We start from the raw sequence: 15,882 nt of genomic DNA, 5'->3' as shown, positions 1-15,882 counted from the left end.
AGTTGCCAACTCTGTTGGTGCTCTCTGCCGCGCATACCTCTTTGAAGGCAATTCGTTCAAGACGTTGAAGATATTATTCGACATAGTGACACCAAAGTATGGATACTAGATCCGCAGACGTTGGTCAGCAATTGCTTCGAGCACAATAGTCGAATGTATGGACTTAGTCATGGAATACGTGCAGCAGCAGCTGCTCCCAATTGAGCAATTATATGGACTTAGTCATGGAATACATGCAACAGCAACAGCTCCCTATCGAGCAATTGTATCTTGTATCTTCCTTTAAATTAGTGGCCTGGACTCAACAAACATATCAATAAGAGAAGCAATGAGAAATAGTTGAATGTATGAAAATGTGGTTATGTTTATAGAGTTTAAAATTTGAATTGAAGAATTAAAAATTTGTACCCTTACCCACACCCCCACCTAGTTGGTGCAGCGTCGCGCCTCCAACAGGCGGCACACACCGCCCGCATTCCCGCTGATAGAAATTCATAGGTTCCATCTTAAAATCAATTGGTGATAGGAGGAGTGGCACATTAGACTTATATAGTAATTTCAGTTCTCTTTGTACACCGATGTGGAATAGTTGTAATATACTCCCTCCGTTCCCTCATAGTTGAAGCGAAACTTTTCGGCATGAAGTTTAAGAAAGGAATGTTGAGTGCGTTAAATAAATAGATAAAAAAAAGTAAGAAAGAGAAAAAGGTAGAAAGAATAAAGTAAAAAGTGAATAAAGTAGAAAGAATAAAGTAAGAGAGAGTAAATTAAGAAAGAGAAAAAAATTACTCCATATATGGAAATGACTCAACTATAAGGGAACTTCTCGAAATGGAAAAATGACTCAACTATGAGGGACCGGATGAAGTATTTTTTTAGTTTCAATTGCCAACACCCTCCCTCAAACCCTTCAAGGTGAACCTTGGAGGAGTTGGACTTTTTTCTGATCGATTGGACAACTGGCCCAATTTTTTTTATCGGTTAGACCACTTGGCCCAAATTTGAAGTCCAGATATACTGATGAGTCAGTTATTTTTTCAGTTTCGGCCTAGATCAGTTAAATTTAACCCACAGTCGGTGACCCGCTCTGGTACCATGATAAAAATCCATGTGTTCCATCCTAAAATCAATTGGTGATAGGAGTGACACATTAGACTTACATAGTAATTTCACTTCTCTTTATACACCAATGTGTAATAGTTGTAATATATTTTTTTTAGTTTCAATTGCCTAACACCTACGAGACGTTGCACCGCACACTTCCTTCCCAAAGGTGGCCCCCATCTGTTACCTATATACCCTAAATATCTTCACCGTAGTCCAGATATTCAGAGTCGAAATGACCATTGATGGTTTTATAGTCCTTTCATTTTGGTTTAGACATAATATAATGACAACTTGTATGGCCCCTATTGATCCCCATTAATTAATAGGACAAGATATAAGTTACTCCCTCTGTCCAGCAATAGTAGTCCCATTTCTCCAAGGCACGGGTTTTAAGAAAGTTTTGGAGTGTGTAATAAATGGTGTGTGATAGTGGAATTCGGGACCCACCTCAATTGTGTTAAAATATTTTCTTCCATGCTGGAAGTTTCATTGGTATGAGATGAAGGTGCCAAATTTGGCTTATTCTACCAAAATTAAAGAAGCTGCCAAAAAAATTTTGTTGAGTTACTGCTGAGTTTCAATAATATTAATAAGAATAACCATTTTTATATCTTGAGTTTCACGGACAGAAAGAAAAAACTGAATTTAAAAATTACACAAATATTAACAGAATGCTTTCAAATGCTAATTCATCACATTCACTTCAAATCTGTTCAAAATACAATTCTAAAAGTGCTAAAAATACAAGGAGTGAACTGAAATGTTCAAATTTCCCTCTACAAAAAGTTTGAGGGAAATTTGAACTCCAAAAAGTACAACTTCAAACATCAGCTATAAATACACCACCTACACTCATTTAAGACACTCTTATCAACCCCAAAATCTGAGAAACTCCAAAAAAAACTCCCTTAGTTTATATAAATTTAAATCCCTCAGAGAAAATTCATCATAGGGATGGATAATTGGCAGAGGCAAACCAAACACTTGAACAGCAACATCAAGAACAATGTGGTGCAGTTTCTACTCAAGCACAACCATGATGGAGTGCTTGCAAGAGGGGCTGTAATGGAGGTAGCAGAGACATTTGAGGTCAGTAGGAAGATCGTGTACAGGCTATGGAAGGCAGCCAAGGAGCAGATGCAAAGGGGAGAACCTGCAAGCATGGAAGGAAAGATTAAAGGATACCATCATGCTGACATATTACAACTTGATGAAGAAAAGGTTAGAAACTTATCTACTCTTGAGAGAGCTTCATTGAGAAAAATGGCTGTCATAGTGAATGTTAGCAAGAGCACAGTAGGTCAGTGGGTGAAGCAAGGTAAATTAAGGCCACATACAAATGCAATCAAACCTACCCTCACCAATATGAATAAGCTAGCAAGAGTTAGATGGAGTCTTAGTCAACTTCAGCCACAAATTACTCAAGATAGAGTTCAATATCAGAGCATGCACAATGTAGTGCATATAGATGAAAAATGGTTCTATATGACCAAGGCATCAGACAGGTACTACCTCTTGCCGGATGAGGATGAGCCATATAGGTCATGCAAATCCAAGAGATTCATCACCAAAGTTATGTTTATGTGTGCTGTCAGTAGACCACATTTTGGTATGGATGGGCAGAAAACTTATGATGGTAAGGTGGGAATATTTCCCTTCACTGAAGTACTGCCAGCACAGAGGAAGTCAAAGAACAGACCCAGAGGGTCATGGAAACCAAGCCAATACGTTTAGTCACAAAGGTAGTGATGAGAGACTGCCTTATCAACAAGGTATGCAACTTTTTCCATTCGATCAGATCTTAAAAACTGAACAAAGATCATCATTTAGCTATGTTATTGTTATTCATGCCAGATTATACCTGCAATTAAGGCTAAGTGGCCAATTTGGGCAAGCAAAGACATCTACATTCAGCAAGATAATGCAACCCCACACATAACAGCTATGGATCCAGAATTTCAGACTGTTGCCAACTCAGATGGATTTAAAATCCAACTGATTTGTCTACCACCTAATTCCCCTGACACTAACATCTTAGACTTGGGATTTTTTAGAGCAATTCAGTCACTGCAGTATGAGAAACCATGCAGCACTGTGGATGAACTTGTGGGAAATGTGTGTAGCTCTTTTGCAGAGCTTTCACCACAAACTCTCAATAAAGTTTTCCTAAGCTTGCAGGCTTGCCTCACTGAAATCCTACAATGCAGAGGTGGAAATGGCTACAAAGTTCCACACATCAACAAGGATAGGCTACAAAGAACTGTTGGACTGCCCAAAGTGCTGGAAGTGGAGGAGGATATTGTGAGAGAGGTGCTGCATTACTTACAAATGCCAGAGAACAATGATGGGTCAATGCATGATATTGGCCCTCTGTCAAATGCATTTGGCTTCTAAGTAAGCCAAAGTGATGGTTATGAAATAGGGTGGGCTGATCTTTTTGGTGTGTTGGTCAGACCATAGTGTTTATGGAATAGGGTAGTCTGATTTTTTTGGTGTGTTGGTCAGCCCCTATTATTTTTTGGGTTAGGGTCTGATGTTTTTGTTTTTTTGGTGTATAGAATAGTACAAACCTAATGTGATGCACATATGCAGAATGATGCTATAAGACCCTCAGAAAAATTTCATCATAGGGAATGGACACAAGCCTCCAAACCTAATCAAGGGGTGGCTTTTCACATAATATAAGCACCACAATTCACCATAGCACCAACCAACAACAGATTGCAGCAAGTATAGCAACAATAAACCATCATAAACATCCCTCAGAAAAATTTCAGCATAGGGAAGCAATAAAAGCCTCCAAACCTAATCAAGGGGTGGCTTTTCACACAATATAAGCACCACAATTCACCACAGCACCAACCAACAACATATTGCAGCAAGTATAGCAACAATAAACCATCATAAACATCCCTCAGAAAAATTTCAGCATAGGGAAGCAATAAAAGCCTCCAAACCTAATCAAGGGGTGGCTTTTCACACAATATAAGCACCACAATTCACCACAGCACCAACCAACAACAGATTGCACCAAGTATATCAACAATAAACCATCATAAACATCCTTCAGAGCCATTTCAGCATACAAATAAGCACCACAATTGGATTAATCGGCCAAACATCAGAAATTTCAGCATATAGCAGTAGAATGCACAAATTCCAGCAACCAATAACAAATTCCAGTGGGACCATCAGTCAAACATTACTAATTCCAGCATATAGGGCAAGATTAAGCCTCCTAACCCAAAAGGGGGTGGCTAAATCAACATAAAAAAATACTGTAACCCTAAATACATACCAAGTCAGAATCTCCGAACCCTAGATAGGGGGTGATTCTTACAGAACTCACAATATTAGAGGAGATCTTTCATGCCGGGCAAGAGAATCAGGAGGAACTCCTTGAACCACTCCTCTTCCTCAACAGGACGCCTCCGCCTCTTCACCTGCGGAGTTTCAGGTACCACAGTGGAGTCAGGACTCTCATAACCCGGCGTATCAGGGACGATAAGCCCCGAATAGAGTATAGCTTCCAGATTTGGGGTTTCAAGGAACATAGAGGGCTAAGAATCGGTCCACGAAGGGACTTCCACCATCGGAGTTTCAGGAACTATGGTGGACATCGAATCGGCCGAATCTAGCCCATAGATGGGGGATAGAGTTTCAGAGGGTACATAATCCATTTAGGCTAGAGTGGGGAAGAGGAGGAGGCGGCGATTGGGAGGAGGAAGAGGAGGCGGCGTGGAATTAGGGTTTCCACAGACAGAGCGAATTTTGGTGAGCGACCGAGAGAGAGAGAGGATTGTTGATTTTTAGTGATCGATAGAGTGAGAGAGAGAAGTTAATTTTGGGAGGGGGGTGTTTTTTAATGGCAATATAGTAAATTATTGAGAAGGGGAGGGTAATTAAATTGTCCAAGTATAGTAAGTAGAACCGGTACTCCTATTGCCGAACGGACAAAAACGGAAAAATGGGACTTCTATTGCTGGACGAGAGAGTGTGATAGAGGTAGATTGAACTATTGTTAATCCTCTTAGAAAAACAAATTGTATGTTTATAGTTTTAGTACTCCGGTTACAATTGGTAAATCGAGTAATCGACCATTTAGAAGACTAATCGTTTGCAAAATAGCTTTCGTTTCGATTATCAATATTGGGCGTCATCAGGTTCGGTTAGAAATCATACTTACCATTTAAGCAGACCTAACTACCTAATTTTATTAAAAGTATAAATAAATATGACAACTAAAAAAAAACTGAGAAATTTACCGAAAAGAATATAAGCAAAAGAAAATGGAGCTCGGCCCATTCTGGCCCGGCTCTACTGACGTGTTCACATTGTATGTATCAAAATATATATGTATATCTGTATGTATATATAACGCCACAATGGTCACTCTGAGACTAGTATCTTCCGTTTCCTTAACTCTTCTCACTGCCGCCGATCCTTCTTCCTCCATTTTCGTCAAATTGACCTTGACGCCCTTCTCTTCAAAGCGCATGGCGCACTCAATTGCTCGCGCCACTCTTGGCCTCACCCAGCCCAACAAGATCGACCCTCCAAAGGTTTCTATGACTCCCAATCCCATCATCACTTCACTGTTTTTTTTTTTTTTTTTTTTTTTTTTTCTCATTTCTCCAGGACTTCTTTTCAATCCATGCTTTTTCAACATGAACAAATTGATTTTTTTTTCTCGGTGACAATTTTGGATTATGTGTTTGCAAAAGATTGAAATTTTCATTTGGATCACCTGTCACGATTCAAATCGGCTGAAACGGAATGATTTGTTGGATTGTTTTCAGAGTGATGATTGTGCAAGTATATGTTTTTCTGCTTGTTTTCTTAATTGTATTGCATGTTTATGTAATTAAGAGTGTGGTTGATTGATCGATTGCTGGATTAATAAGTAGACTAATTTGTTTATTTGAATGATTTTAGATCTCATTTGCTGCAAAAGATGCTGATTTGGTAGAATGGAAGGGGGATTTACTAGCTGTGGGTGTCACAGAGAAGGACTTAGTTCGAGACGACAACTCCAAGTTCAAGAACTCACTTCTTCAGAAACTAGATTCCAAATTACAAGGATTGTTGTCTGAAGCTTCAGCTGAGGAAGAGTTCACTGGAAAGACTGGCCAGTCGACTGTTCTTCGACTTCCTGGTCTTGGTGCCAAGAGAGTTGGCTTGATTGGACTCGGCTCAGGTGCATCAGCAACATCAACGTATCGCATCCTTGGCGAGGCCACTGCTGCGGCTGCCAAGTCTGCTCGCGCGACCAATGTTGCCATTACTCTTGCTTCCCCTGAAGGGATCCCTGCAGAATTGAAGCTCACCAGTGCTTCAGCTATAGCATCAGGTAAACTTCACTTGTTGGCTGTTAAATTATTAGTACTATTATTGTTTTGCTTATATGAATGTGACTTTGGTTTGATTTTTGAATTGTGCAGGAGCTGTGTTGGGCACCTTCGATGATATTAGGTTCAAGTCAGAGCCAAAGCAGGCGACTCTCAAGTCGGTGGATATCATTGGTCTTGGTACCGGACCTGAGATTGAAAAGAAACTCAAATATGCCGGAGATGTTTGTTCCGGCGTCATCCTAGGGAAGCAACTTGTAAATGCTCCAGCTAATGTTCTCACTCCAGGTTGGTCTGTAGTGTCTGACTGCCTTAATAGCTTTATGTCATATTACTACTTGATTGTGTTTGTGTAGTAGTAACTTTTTATCTTGCGCGTTCTTGATTTCAATACATTGCAGGAGTGCTTGCCGGGGAAGCCGAGAAGATTGCTTCGGAGCACAGTGATGTATTGTCAGCAAAGATATTGAATGTGGAGCAATGCATAGAGTTGAAAATGGGTTCCTACTTAGGTGTTGCTGCAGCATCGACTAATCCTCCTCACTTCATCCATTTATGCTACAAGCCACCAAATGGAGAAGTAAAAAACAAGCTGGCCTTAGTTGGAAAAGGCTTGACCTTTGACAGGTCATAAGAGAGCCTTTTTTATGTCCATTTAATCAATATTTTTGGTGAAGATGATCTTATTATTCTTGAATTCTTGTCTACATTTCAGTGGGGGCTACAACATCAAGACTGGACCCGGATGTTCCATTGAACTCATGAAAGTCGACATGGGGGGTGCAGCAGCAGTACTTGGTGCAGCAAAAGCTCTTGGCCAAATCAAGCCTGCCGGAGTAGAGGTGGATATTTTTCTTTCTGGCAGGATGTGTTGCCTGCCTCCTTGTCATGTGTTTAAGTTGTCACCACTTTATTCAATCTTATGTCATTACTCCACAATTTCAACATGGGACTAGAAGTGAATCCAATAATTTTTATGTGCACACAGGTTCACTTCATAGTTGCTGCTTGTGAGAATATGATAAGTGGAACGGGTATGAGACCCGGAGACATCATCACAGCCTCAAACGGAAAGACAATTGAGGTATTTATTCTCCCTAAAATAGCTTTTCTACTACAATCAGTTTGGGATAGGAGACCGGGAGAAATCATCACTCTCTCCAATGGAAGGCCTTCAGCTAGAACTGAAGTTAACTGATACATTAGTACCAATCATCCTAAAAATGAAAAATAATACTAAACTGAAAGCCATAAATTGTCAGTTTTGTGTGATCATATATATTTGTATAATTGTATGGAATGATATTTGTGCCTTTTCATGATATCATATGTTATTTGATGTTAGGTAAACAATACAGATGCAGAAGGCAGACTTACGCTTGCAGATGCTTTGGTGTATGCTTGCAATCAAGGAGTTGGGAAGGTAAGCCAAGCTGTCTATTTTGCAAATTACATTCTCTTAGTTTTAATGCTCTTTGGCATCTTCAATTTTATGAGGCATTGTTCTCAAGGAGTGAAAAAACCCTGACATGAAATTACAACCAGAAATTAGCTAGTCTATAAATTTGTTGGCTGAAGAGTGTATTCTTCAGAAATAGCCTATGTATTCACTTTGAGTTCTAATATTCTTGAAGAAGGCTAAATTTATCAATTTATTTAATCCAAAAAGACGAATTCTGTTGCTATGAGAATGAAATAGGGATAGAAAGGAACAAATATCCCATGTACATAAGAAATAAAACTAAAATACTGTTTCTTGGGTCACTTTGAAGTAGACTTCTGAAAGACTTTTTTTGTATATGCAGATCGTTGATCTTGCTACACTGACAGGGGCCTGCATTGTTGCTCTTGGACCTTCTATTGCTGGTAGGTGCATTTGACTTAAGTTGGTATGAATTGGGGGCAAAATCCCATTTGAGATCCAGAAGCAAGCAAATTGACAATGATGTATTAAGTCGATAGTATTGGTCGTATCATTTTACAAACAAGTACATGAAAACAGGTGTATTTACCCCTAGTGATGAGTTGGCGAAAGAGGTAGTAGGCGCCTCAGAGGCTGGTGGGGAAAAACTTTGGAGAATGCCTTTGGAAGAAAGCTATTGGGAATCTATGAAATCAGGTGTGGCTGATATGGTAAATACTGGCGGCCGCCAAGGCGGGTCCATCACTGCAGCTCTCTTCTTGAAGCAGGTAAAAGCATCAGCCATTTTAAACTCAATTCTCATTGTAGCTATGTAATCTGATGAACAATGGTGTGTTTGTAGTTTGTCGACGAGAAGGTGCAGTGGATGCATATAGACATGGCTGGGCCTGTTTATAGCGACAAAAAGAAGGGGGCGACAGGGTTTGGCATATCCACACTGGTCGAGTGGGTGCTGAAGAACTCGTCCTAGGAGGCGACTGAGTAATGATGGATGAATATTGGGGTATTTAGCATGCCTTAGCATGTGTAATAAAGGATGTGTGGGAAATGTGATTGGGGGTTGTTTTTCATGGACTATACTCCTTTTCTTGCCTAATTTTAAGTGGTTACTGATTTTATGTGAGCTGGTTTTTATTCTCTACAACGCACCATAGGTTTGGTCGGGCCTAGTATCTATCGTCTATTTTGCACAACTTCTATCATGTTTGTGAATGAGATTAATTGAGTAATAAAATGGTGGCTTGTAATCTGATTGATCATAATTTGTTAATGAATTTGCAACTTAGAGTTGGCAGAATGTGTGTGTTTCATTTCATTTAGGAGATGGCAGAATGCGTTAATGAAGTGAACCATGATATATTTATTGAGTAAAAATGCAGATATACTTGCTTACCTAATCACGCCTAGTATATTGTTGGTCTCCTCCTTTATGAGAGAAAAAAAGCCAACCGTGGTAAAATTTTGAGTCCAAACTCCAAAGTATACAATTCATTCTTCCACCTTTTCTCATGTGTACTAAAAAAGATATTCCATTTTCTCGGAGGAAGATACTCCAGTATTTTAGTGACATTATTGTTAAGAAAATCAGCTCTAATTAGGAAATAATCAATTCTAATTTAATACTACTAGTATTCTTAACTAGATGTGACATTGCTTTTCATAACTAATATGTTTATAGAATAATACTCCCTCCGTCCCATATAATTTGACCCAATATTCTATTTTGGGTCGTCCCACATAATTTGACACACTTCATTTTTACCATTTTTTATAGTGGACCTCATATTCCACTAACTCATTCCTGCTCACATTTTATTATAAAACCAATACTCTAAAAGTAGGACCCACATCCCACCAACTTTTTTCAACTCACCTTCCAATAGATTTCTTAAAACCCATGTCGGGTCAAAGTGTCCCAAATTATGTGGGACGGAGGGAGTAGATATATTCGGGGTGCGTTAGAGTGACACCACTCTTAAAGTGACAACGTGACAACAACGTAACATGCAATCTACGATATATAGGTAAACAATCTGCGATACATAGGTATGCAACTCAACATAAGATTCCAAGCAATAGCATATGAAATCAGAGCAATATGGTGACATCATAGTTAAAATGACAATTTAAGCAAGCAATTTGCAATATATATGCAAACAATGTGTGATACATAGGCAAACAACTCAATATATGGTTCCAAACAATCCGTAACACAAAATCACAGATAATCAAGTAACCTGCGATACATGATACATGGACAAACAAATTGGTTGACCTTGGACCTATTCATTGAAATAAATAGTAGTAGTACATATGTATTTGCACGTTCACCTATAAACTAAACAGCATGAAATACGATCATAATAATTCTAGAAAATCAAAACAATATTAGTCCAAAATCCCGAATATGCTTTGTGAGATATAAGTATAAAAATAAAATTTAAAAGGAAATGTACACAAATCGAAGTAGACTGAATAAATTACCTAAACAATTAATATAGTACTTCTAGTATATAGATTAAATAGAGAAAATAACAAAAATAATACGCTCTACAAAATACATAAAAATAGAGAAAATAAGAAAAATAAATTTGATGACTTAAATACTCACGTGCCTGTCTTGAAAGCCTCACGTGCCGTCCCGACACCGGCCCGTTTGTATGACCCTGTGTGAAATGTCCGTTTCCACTTTCCGCATTGTTTCAATTCCCACTCCAATTAATCTGTTGATTTCCATTTCAATTCCCGAAAAGCAAGCAGTAATTTCTGCAAAGTTTCTGAAATATATCTCATTCTTCTGTGATCGAGTTGATTCTGAGTCAAAGATGAAGTAAAAAAGCGTAGCAAACAAGAAAGATGAGTGTTTCATTGACTGTAATGACCTTTAATCTCCTGGAAGATCAGGCCGAGGACAGCCCTAATTCATGGGATAAGAGGAAAGATTTGTGCGTTACAGTCATCACTAGCTATTCTCCCATCATCCTCTGCACACAGCAAGGTCTAGAATCTTGGTCTTTGGGGATTGTGTGTTTCTTGACATGATTGATCTGGATTTACCAGTAGGGTTTTATCTGCTTTGGCAAGAGTTCTGACCATTTTGTGTTTTACAGGGGTGAAGTCACAATTGGACTACCTGCAACAATGCTTGCCTGGTATATTTCTTGATAAATAATGCAATTGATTGTGATTGTGATTTCCCAGTTTTGTTCAATCTGTTGGAAGTAGTTAAGTCTGCACATCTAATATTTGTTCTTGATAAATAACTTTTATATACTAATTTATGATGGAAAGGGATATCTCTCTTTCTAATATGTGTAAATAATGGAGTGATCTTAGATTACATGACAAGCATTGGTGATCTAATTTATATACCTAGTTAAATAATGGTAGTTCTTGCTTGGGATACTAGCAGCACTGAAGAATTGCTAACTTGACTTATTGTGCCTCTGAAGGAACTCTGTTCCAGCTTGATTATAGCCTTGTGACGTATGATTTGCACAGTGGCATATGGAAGTATGTTTGCATTGCCTTGGAGATTACTCTGATTTTATAGTTGCGTGTGGTTTGGTATTAGCCAGTGAATTTTGTATTGCAGAAGATTGTGTATCACCTTTCACGCTGCTTCATGAAAAATAGCTCCAAAATCATACCATATAGGTGTGGATCTTAATCATCTTATATATTGATATGTCAAGATAACAATATATTATGTATATACATTCTACACTGGTTTAGAGTTTTGCCCTTACCTACTTTGCAAAGCATCCCCTTGACTACTTAAATACTCCATAGTATGGTACCGTTCTAAGTGTGTGAGAGTTTTTTGCCTATTCTCTTACATCAATAATCAATTGATTACGGGACCGCAAATCAGATCATACATGTCTTACATGTTCGACTTGAAATTCAAGAAGAATCAAATATATTGCATACAACAAACTATTTTCAGGACAGAGAGATACTCCATTATTAATTTGAAAGAGTGTTGATTGTAAAATCACAGAAACTTTATCTCTGGGATCTTCCTATACTTCAGAAGTAACTCCCTCTATTTGCTTTGGAAATAAGTCGACATTTTGGAATACTGCCATTGGTCTATTGCGGGCCGATATTAACCCAATGAATATGTGAAAGTAGAACTTTTCCTTTCTCCCGGGAACAGGGGCGAAGCTAGGAATTTGTAGGGAAGGGGGCAAATTTTTATACGGAGAAATTTTAAGAACTTGAGGAGGGGCATTTAGTGAGAGATTAAAAGAATAAAATTTAATGACAAAAAATATACATGTAGTAAAAAGTATGAGGAGGAGCAAATGCCCCACCTAAAGCTTATGTAGATCCGCCCTTGCCCGGGAATGATCATTCTCATGGAGAGTATTTTTGGATACTTGATACAGGCTTTGTCCTCTTGTACCTATATGTTCATACATTTACCTGTATTTCTAATGAAATTGCTCTGTACCATAGTTGATTTTCAGCAGTTTCACATTATTGTTCTGAAACTAAAAGCTTAATGCAAGTTATTTACTTATGCTGAAAAGGTTATGCACAATTTGGAATTTCAAGAAAAGGACCTGAAGATACTTCTGATCACCACTGTACAATCTTTTACGAAAAGGAAAAGGTGAAACACTTTATTCTTCTACAAGTCCTCATTTTGGTGCTGTCTCATATGTCTACCTAGCTGCCAAATAAATTGCTTATTGTGCTACATGATGCAGGTCGAGGTTCTAGAAGGTGGAACCTTTTGGTTGTCCGAGTCACCTTCAGTTCCCGGGAGCATGTCATGGGGTTCTACGGAGCCGTGTATATCTACATGGGCTATATCCTTCAGCTTTTTCATAAGGCCATCTTAGATTTCAGAAATGTTGACTAATGTTTGATGCGTTGTTTACCTTGACTAATTGTGTACACATTCCAGCTTAAAGGTGTCGAGCCACCGGGCTTTTCGTTTCAGATTGTGAATACCAACATGGATGAATTTAGTCCTCGCGCTCGCAGACGCGGTGCTTTACTCACCTGGCAGCACATTGCTTCATTGCCTCCGAACTTGCCTGTTTTGTACTGTGGAGGGTTCAACACACAAAAGGAATCAACTACAGGCCGTTTTCTTCTTGGAAGATCCAGGTACTACTTTTAGGTTTTGCAAGGGTTACTCACACAAGCACTAATTTTCTCTTCCATTTATGCTTGGGACGACGTGTAGCTTCTTCCACGAAAATGTTACCAAATAAAATAGACCCTTCATTAGAGATTAATAGTAATTCCTAATGGAGGATGCACCATATTCAGATGTACACAAAAATTTACCAATAAAATTAGGCGCGAGACATCTATCTCTCAAACAACGTATAGCTACATGGAACCTTCATTTACCCATTAATTGTGGCCAATTTTTTTCTTGCTTGATGTTTCATCATCCTTTGATGATGCATTTTGTCTTTGGGCACGGCCACTGCATGCCTTAATGTCTGCACCTTGTAGTTTAAGTCGAGATTTGATAGTGTGGGTTGCACTTCCATGGTGTTGCTTTGACTTCGCATGATTCCCATGTGTACACTACTTGTGCTGCAGGGAACATGGTGTCGTTGGTGATATGAGGGACGCTTGGCCCAATGCTCGTGTGAGGAAAAATGTTTCCCTAATTCGCACTTACCATGGATTCAAAGGTGCACATTATCACAATCTAATATTATCATTTATACTCTGAGAAACTTGGTTTCTCTAAGCTTATGTTCTTCATTTTTCTATTCTATTAGGTGATAAACAGGGAGCTCTTGAATTCTTGAAGCTGATATTTCGAGCTCTTTGTCTGTGCTGGGATCGCCAGACTCAAGACCTGCACGTTGACTGGATTCTCTTCAGAGGCAGGTCGTTGATCCCCGTCTCGTGTGAGGTGGTGAGTGACAACGTCGATGGCTACTACCCTTCGTCCCACTATCCTATATTTGCTGAGTTTATGCTTCCACGCTCAGTGAGGCTGACGGAGACACCTACTCAAGATCAAAGCTAAGCTCTTATTTTTGTGAAATAATTTGTGCAGAAGATTTTGATTGAAATGGTGTGAAGTTCTTCTCATGTTCTTGTTTTGCATTGTTCTGAACATTTTCTGTATTGACAGCACCACATAATAATTGAAAGAAGGAGTCGAATTCTGTGAAAATGGTTGTTATTTGAATCCTTGTATTTGAGCATGAAGATTGAATTGAAGGGTGTTATTTTAATTTTTTATCTTTTAAAACCTTTTCCAGTTCAATGTGCCTTCAATGTGGGGAATGAATAAATGATGGAATCTGTAGAATATGTTAATGCGGTCGTACATGTGTGAATCTATCGTGAAGCCAATATAATTAACTTAATTTTTTCCTGGTATTAATGTAAATTGAAGATAACCTAATAGTTTAATGATTTTAGGGGCAGAGAGTACCTATGATTATGAAGTACTACTGTGAAGTTTAAGACTCACAAAATTTGTACTGCATCATGTACCGACAATGATGTTATTTTTAACGTCTCTATTTCAAAATATCTTTATTTTCATTTACAATAATAATGTGATATAGTAATTCTCTTAAAAAAATTTATTAGAGATAAGTTAACTAAAAAAAAAATAACTTCTTAGAATTATGGAATAGTAATATATACTCTCTTTATTCATTACAAGTAAACGTACGGGCTTAAATGAGGTAGTGGTAAAGGAGAGAATGAAAAAATGTGGAAAATTATGCTAGATAATGAGAAAACGAGGATAAATATATGAGAGAAAAGAGCAAAAATAGATAACTTAATAATTTGACGAAATTTTCTAGTTTTAAATGAACAAAATTTTTGTGGACACCTGGAAATGGAAAAATGAAACTATTTTGTCTTGTTTTTAGATAAACCATGGAAAGATGGAAATAATTTCTCAAGTATGTGAGTATGTGACAAATAATAAAACTTCTTTGGTTTGCCATTAAATGTCATATATTCTATCACCTTAGAATTTTCACCATTGAATGTCTTATTTCAATTTAATTTTTTTAAGAGTGAACTACAAAACTAGTACCAAAAAATGAGGTTGGCACCTTTTTAATATCCAATATTTATAGAATATCATTTTTAGGTAAAAATTTCTATAAATCCCAAATTCGTCCCAATTTTTGCTATTCAACCCTTCAGCCCTTGAGGGATGTATCTGTCCATTTAGCTATTTGAGGAGGGCACCAAACTTGTGATTTTTGAATGGTTATGTACTTCTGTTGTGATTTTTGAATGTTTATGTGCTTCTGTTATGATTTTTAATGACAAAAGATATTTGTGATTTAAATAAATAATTGTATATTATCTCAAAAAAAATTATATAAATCTTTGTACTGTTATCTAAACATGAATTATTTAAATCTTGGTAGTATTATTTAAATTATTGCATTACAATCGGGAAATTAATATGTATTTGTAGTACTCCCTCTGTCTCATCTCAAGTGATTGATTTCTTTTTGGCTTTATTTTTAGAACATGATAATAAACAGTTAAAGTGGAGAGAAAGTAAGTAAAAGAGAGAATAATGTAAACCATCTACATTATTATCTCTCTTACTTTATTTTTTCTCCACTTTAACTATTTATTAGTATCATTTTCCTTAAACACGTGCCGAAAAGCAGTCAATCACTTGAGATATGACGGAAGGAGTATTATTTAGAAAATATTAAATGATTTTTTTTAATCACTCATTTTTAGTTTAATGTTGGATTGCAACAATAAATTATAATTTTTTAGATACCGATTTTTTTTCAAAAATCAAGTTGTAATTTATTTTGACTTAAATTGAATTGAGTGGTAGTTTATTTTATTTAAATAACTTTATTTAAATTATTGTCACAATCAAGCATTAAAGTAAAAACGAATGCTTTAAAAAAAACTGTTCAATATTGTCTAAATAATACTACGAATACATACTATTAATTTCACGATTGTAATGCAATAATTTAAATAATACTACAAATATTTAAATAGTTTAATTTTCAG

The 15,882-nt window shown here is 37.3% G+C and overlaps 3 protein-coding genes across 3 annotated transcripts; all 3 read left to right on the top strand.

Moving 5' to 3' along the window:
- The first annotated feature begins 2,061 nt into the window (after nt 1–2,061).
- Nucleotides 2,062–2,841, top strand: LOC125195071. The gene has a single exon (XM_048093274.1). It carries the CDS (start codon nt 2,062–2,064, stop codon nt 2,839–2,841), a length of 780 nt encoding a protein of 259 aa, XP_047949231.1.
- Nucleotides 2,842–5,477: 2,636 nt separating this feature from the next.
- On the top strand, nt 5,478–9,001 carry LOC125195826 (leucine aminopeptidase 2, chloroplastic-like). The gene is made up of 10 exons (XM_048094079.1): nt 5,478–5,669; nt 6,043–6,457; nt 6,549–6,743; nt 6,857–7,082; nt 7,171–7,297; nt 7,444–7,539; nt 7,801–7,878; nt 8,261–8,321; nt 8,458–8,645; nt 8,720–9,001. Exons 1-10 carry the CDS (start codon nt 5,493–5,495, stop codon nt 8,846–8,848), a joined length of 1,692 nt encoding a protein of 563 aa, XP_047950036.1. The 5' UTR covers nt 5,478–5,492; the 3' UTR covers nt 8,849–9,001.
- Nucleotides 9,002–10,560: 1,559 nt separating this feature from the next.
- LOC125192640 lies at nt 10,561–14,099 on the top strand. Its single transcript, XM_048090265.1, has 7 exons — nt 10,561–10,876; nt 10,989–11,030; nt 12,417–12,499; nt 12,597–12,698; nt 12,788–13,002; nt 13,450–13,544; nt 13,635–14,099. The coding sequence occupies exons 1-7, from the start codon at nt 10,735–10,737 to the stop codon at nt 13,886–13,888; spliced, it is 933 nt and encodes a 310-aa protein (XP_047946222.1). The 5' UTR covers nt 10,561–10,734; the 3' UTR covers nt 13,889–14,099.
- Nucleotides 14,100–15,882: the final 1,783 nt, after the last annotated feature.

Source organism: Salvia hispanica, chromosome 6 (assembly GCF_023119035.1).
Source record: "Salvia hispanica cultivar TCC Black 2014 chromosome 6, UniMelb_Shisp_WGS_1.0, whole genome shotgun sequence".
Lineage (NCBI taxonomy): Eukaryota > Viridiplantae > Streptophyta > Magnoliopsida > Lamiales > Lamiaceae > Salvia > Salvia hispanica.
This window is presented reverse-complemented; position numbering and strand designations above follow the sequence as displayed.

What these genes read in the sequence shown, in the direction of transcription:
- LOC125195071 (XM_048093274.1), top strand. Translation starts at nt 2,062, where the DNA reads ATGGATAATTGGCAGAGGCAAACCAAACACTTGAACAGCAACATCAAG.
- LOC125195826 (XM_048094079.1), top strand. Translation starts at nt 5,493, where the DNA reads ATGGTCACTCTGAGACTAGTATCTTCCGTTTCCTTAACTCTTCTCACT. An exon ending in TCAAGCCTGCCGGAGTAGAG is followed by an intron (nt 7,298 to 7,443) that starts GTGGATATTTTT and finishes ATGTGCACACAG; the next exon opens with GTTCACTTCATAGTTGCTGC. An exon ending in TCTTGGACCTTCTATTGCTG is followed by an intron (nt 8,322 to 8,457) that starts GTAGGTGCATTT and finishes ACATGAAAACAG; the next exon opens with GTGTATTTACCCCTAGTGAT.
- LOC125192640 (XM_048090265.1), top strand. Translation starts at nt 10,735, where the DNA reads ATGAGTGTTTCATTGACTGTAATGACCTTTAATCTCCTGGAAGATCAG. An exon ending in CCTGCAACAATGCTTGCCTG is followed by an intron (nt 11,031 to 12,416) that starts GTATATTTCTTG and finishes TATGCTGAAAAG; the next exon opens with GTTATGCACAATTTGGAATT. An exon ending in CACTTACCATGGATTCAAAG is followed by an intron (nt 13,545 to 13,634) that starts GTGCACATTATC and finishes CTATTCTATTAG; the next exon opens with GTGATAAACAGGGAGCTCTT.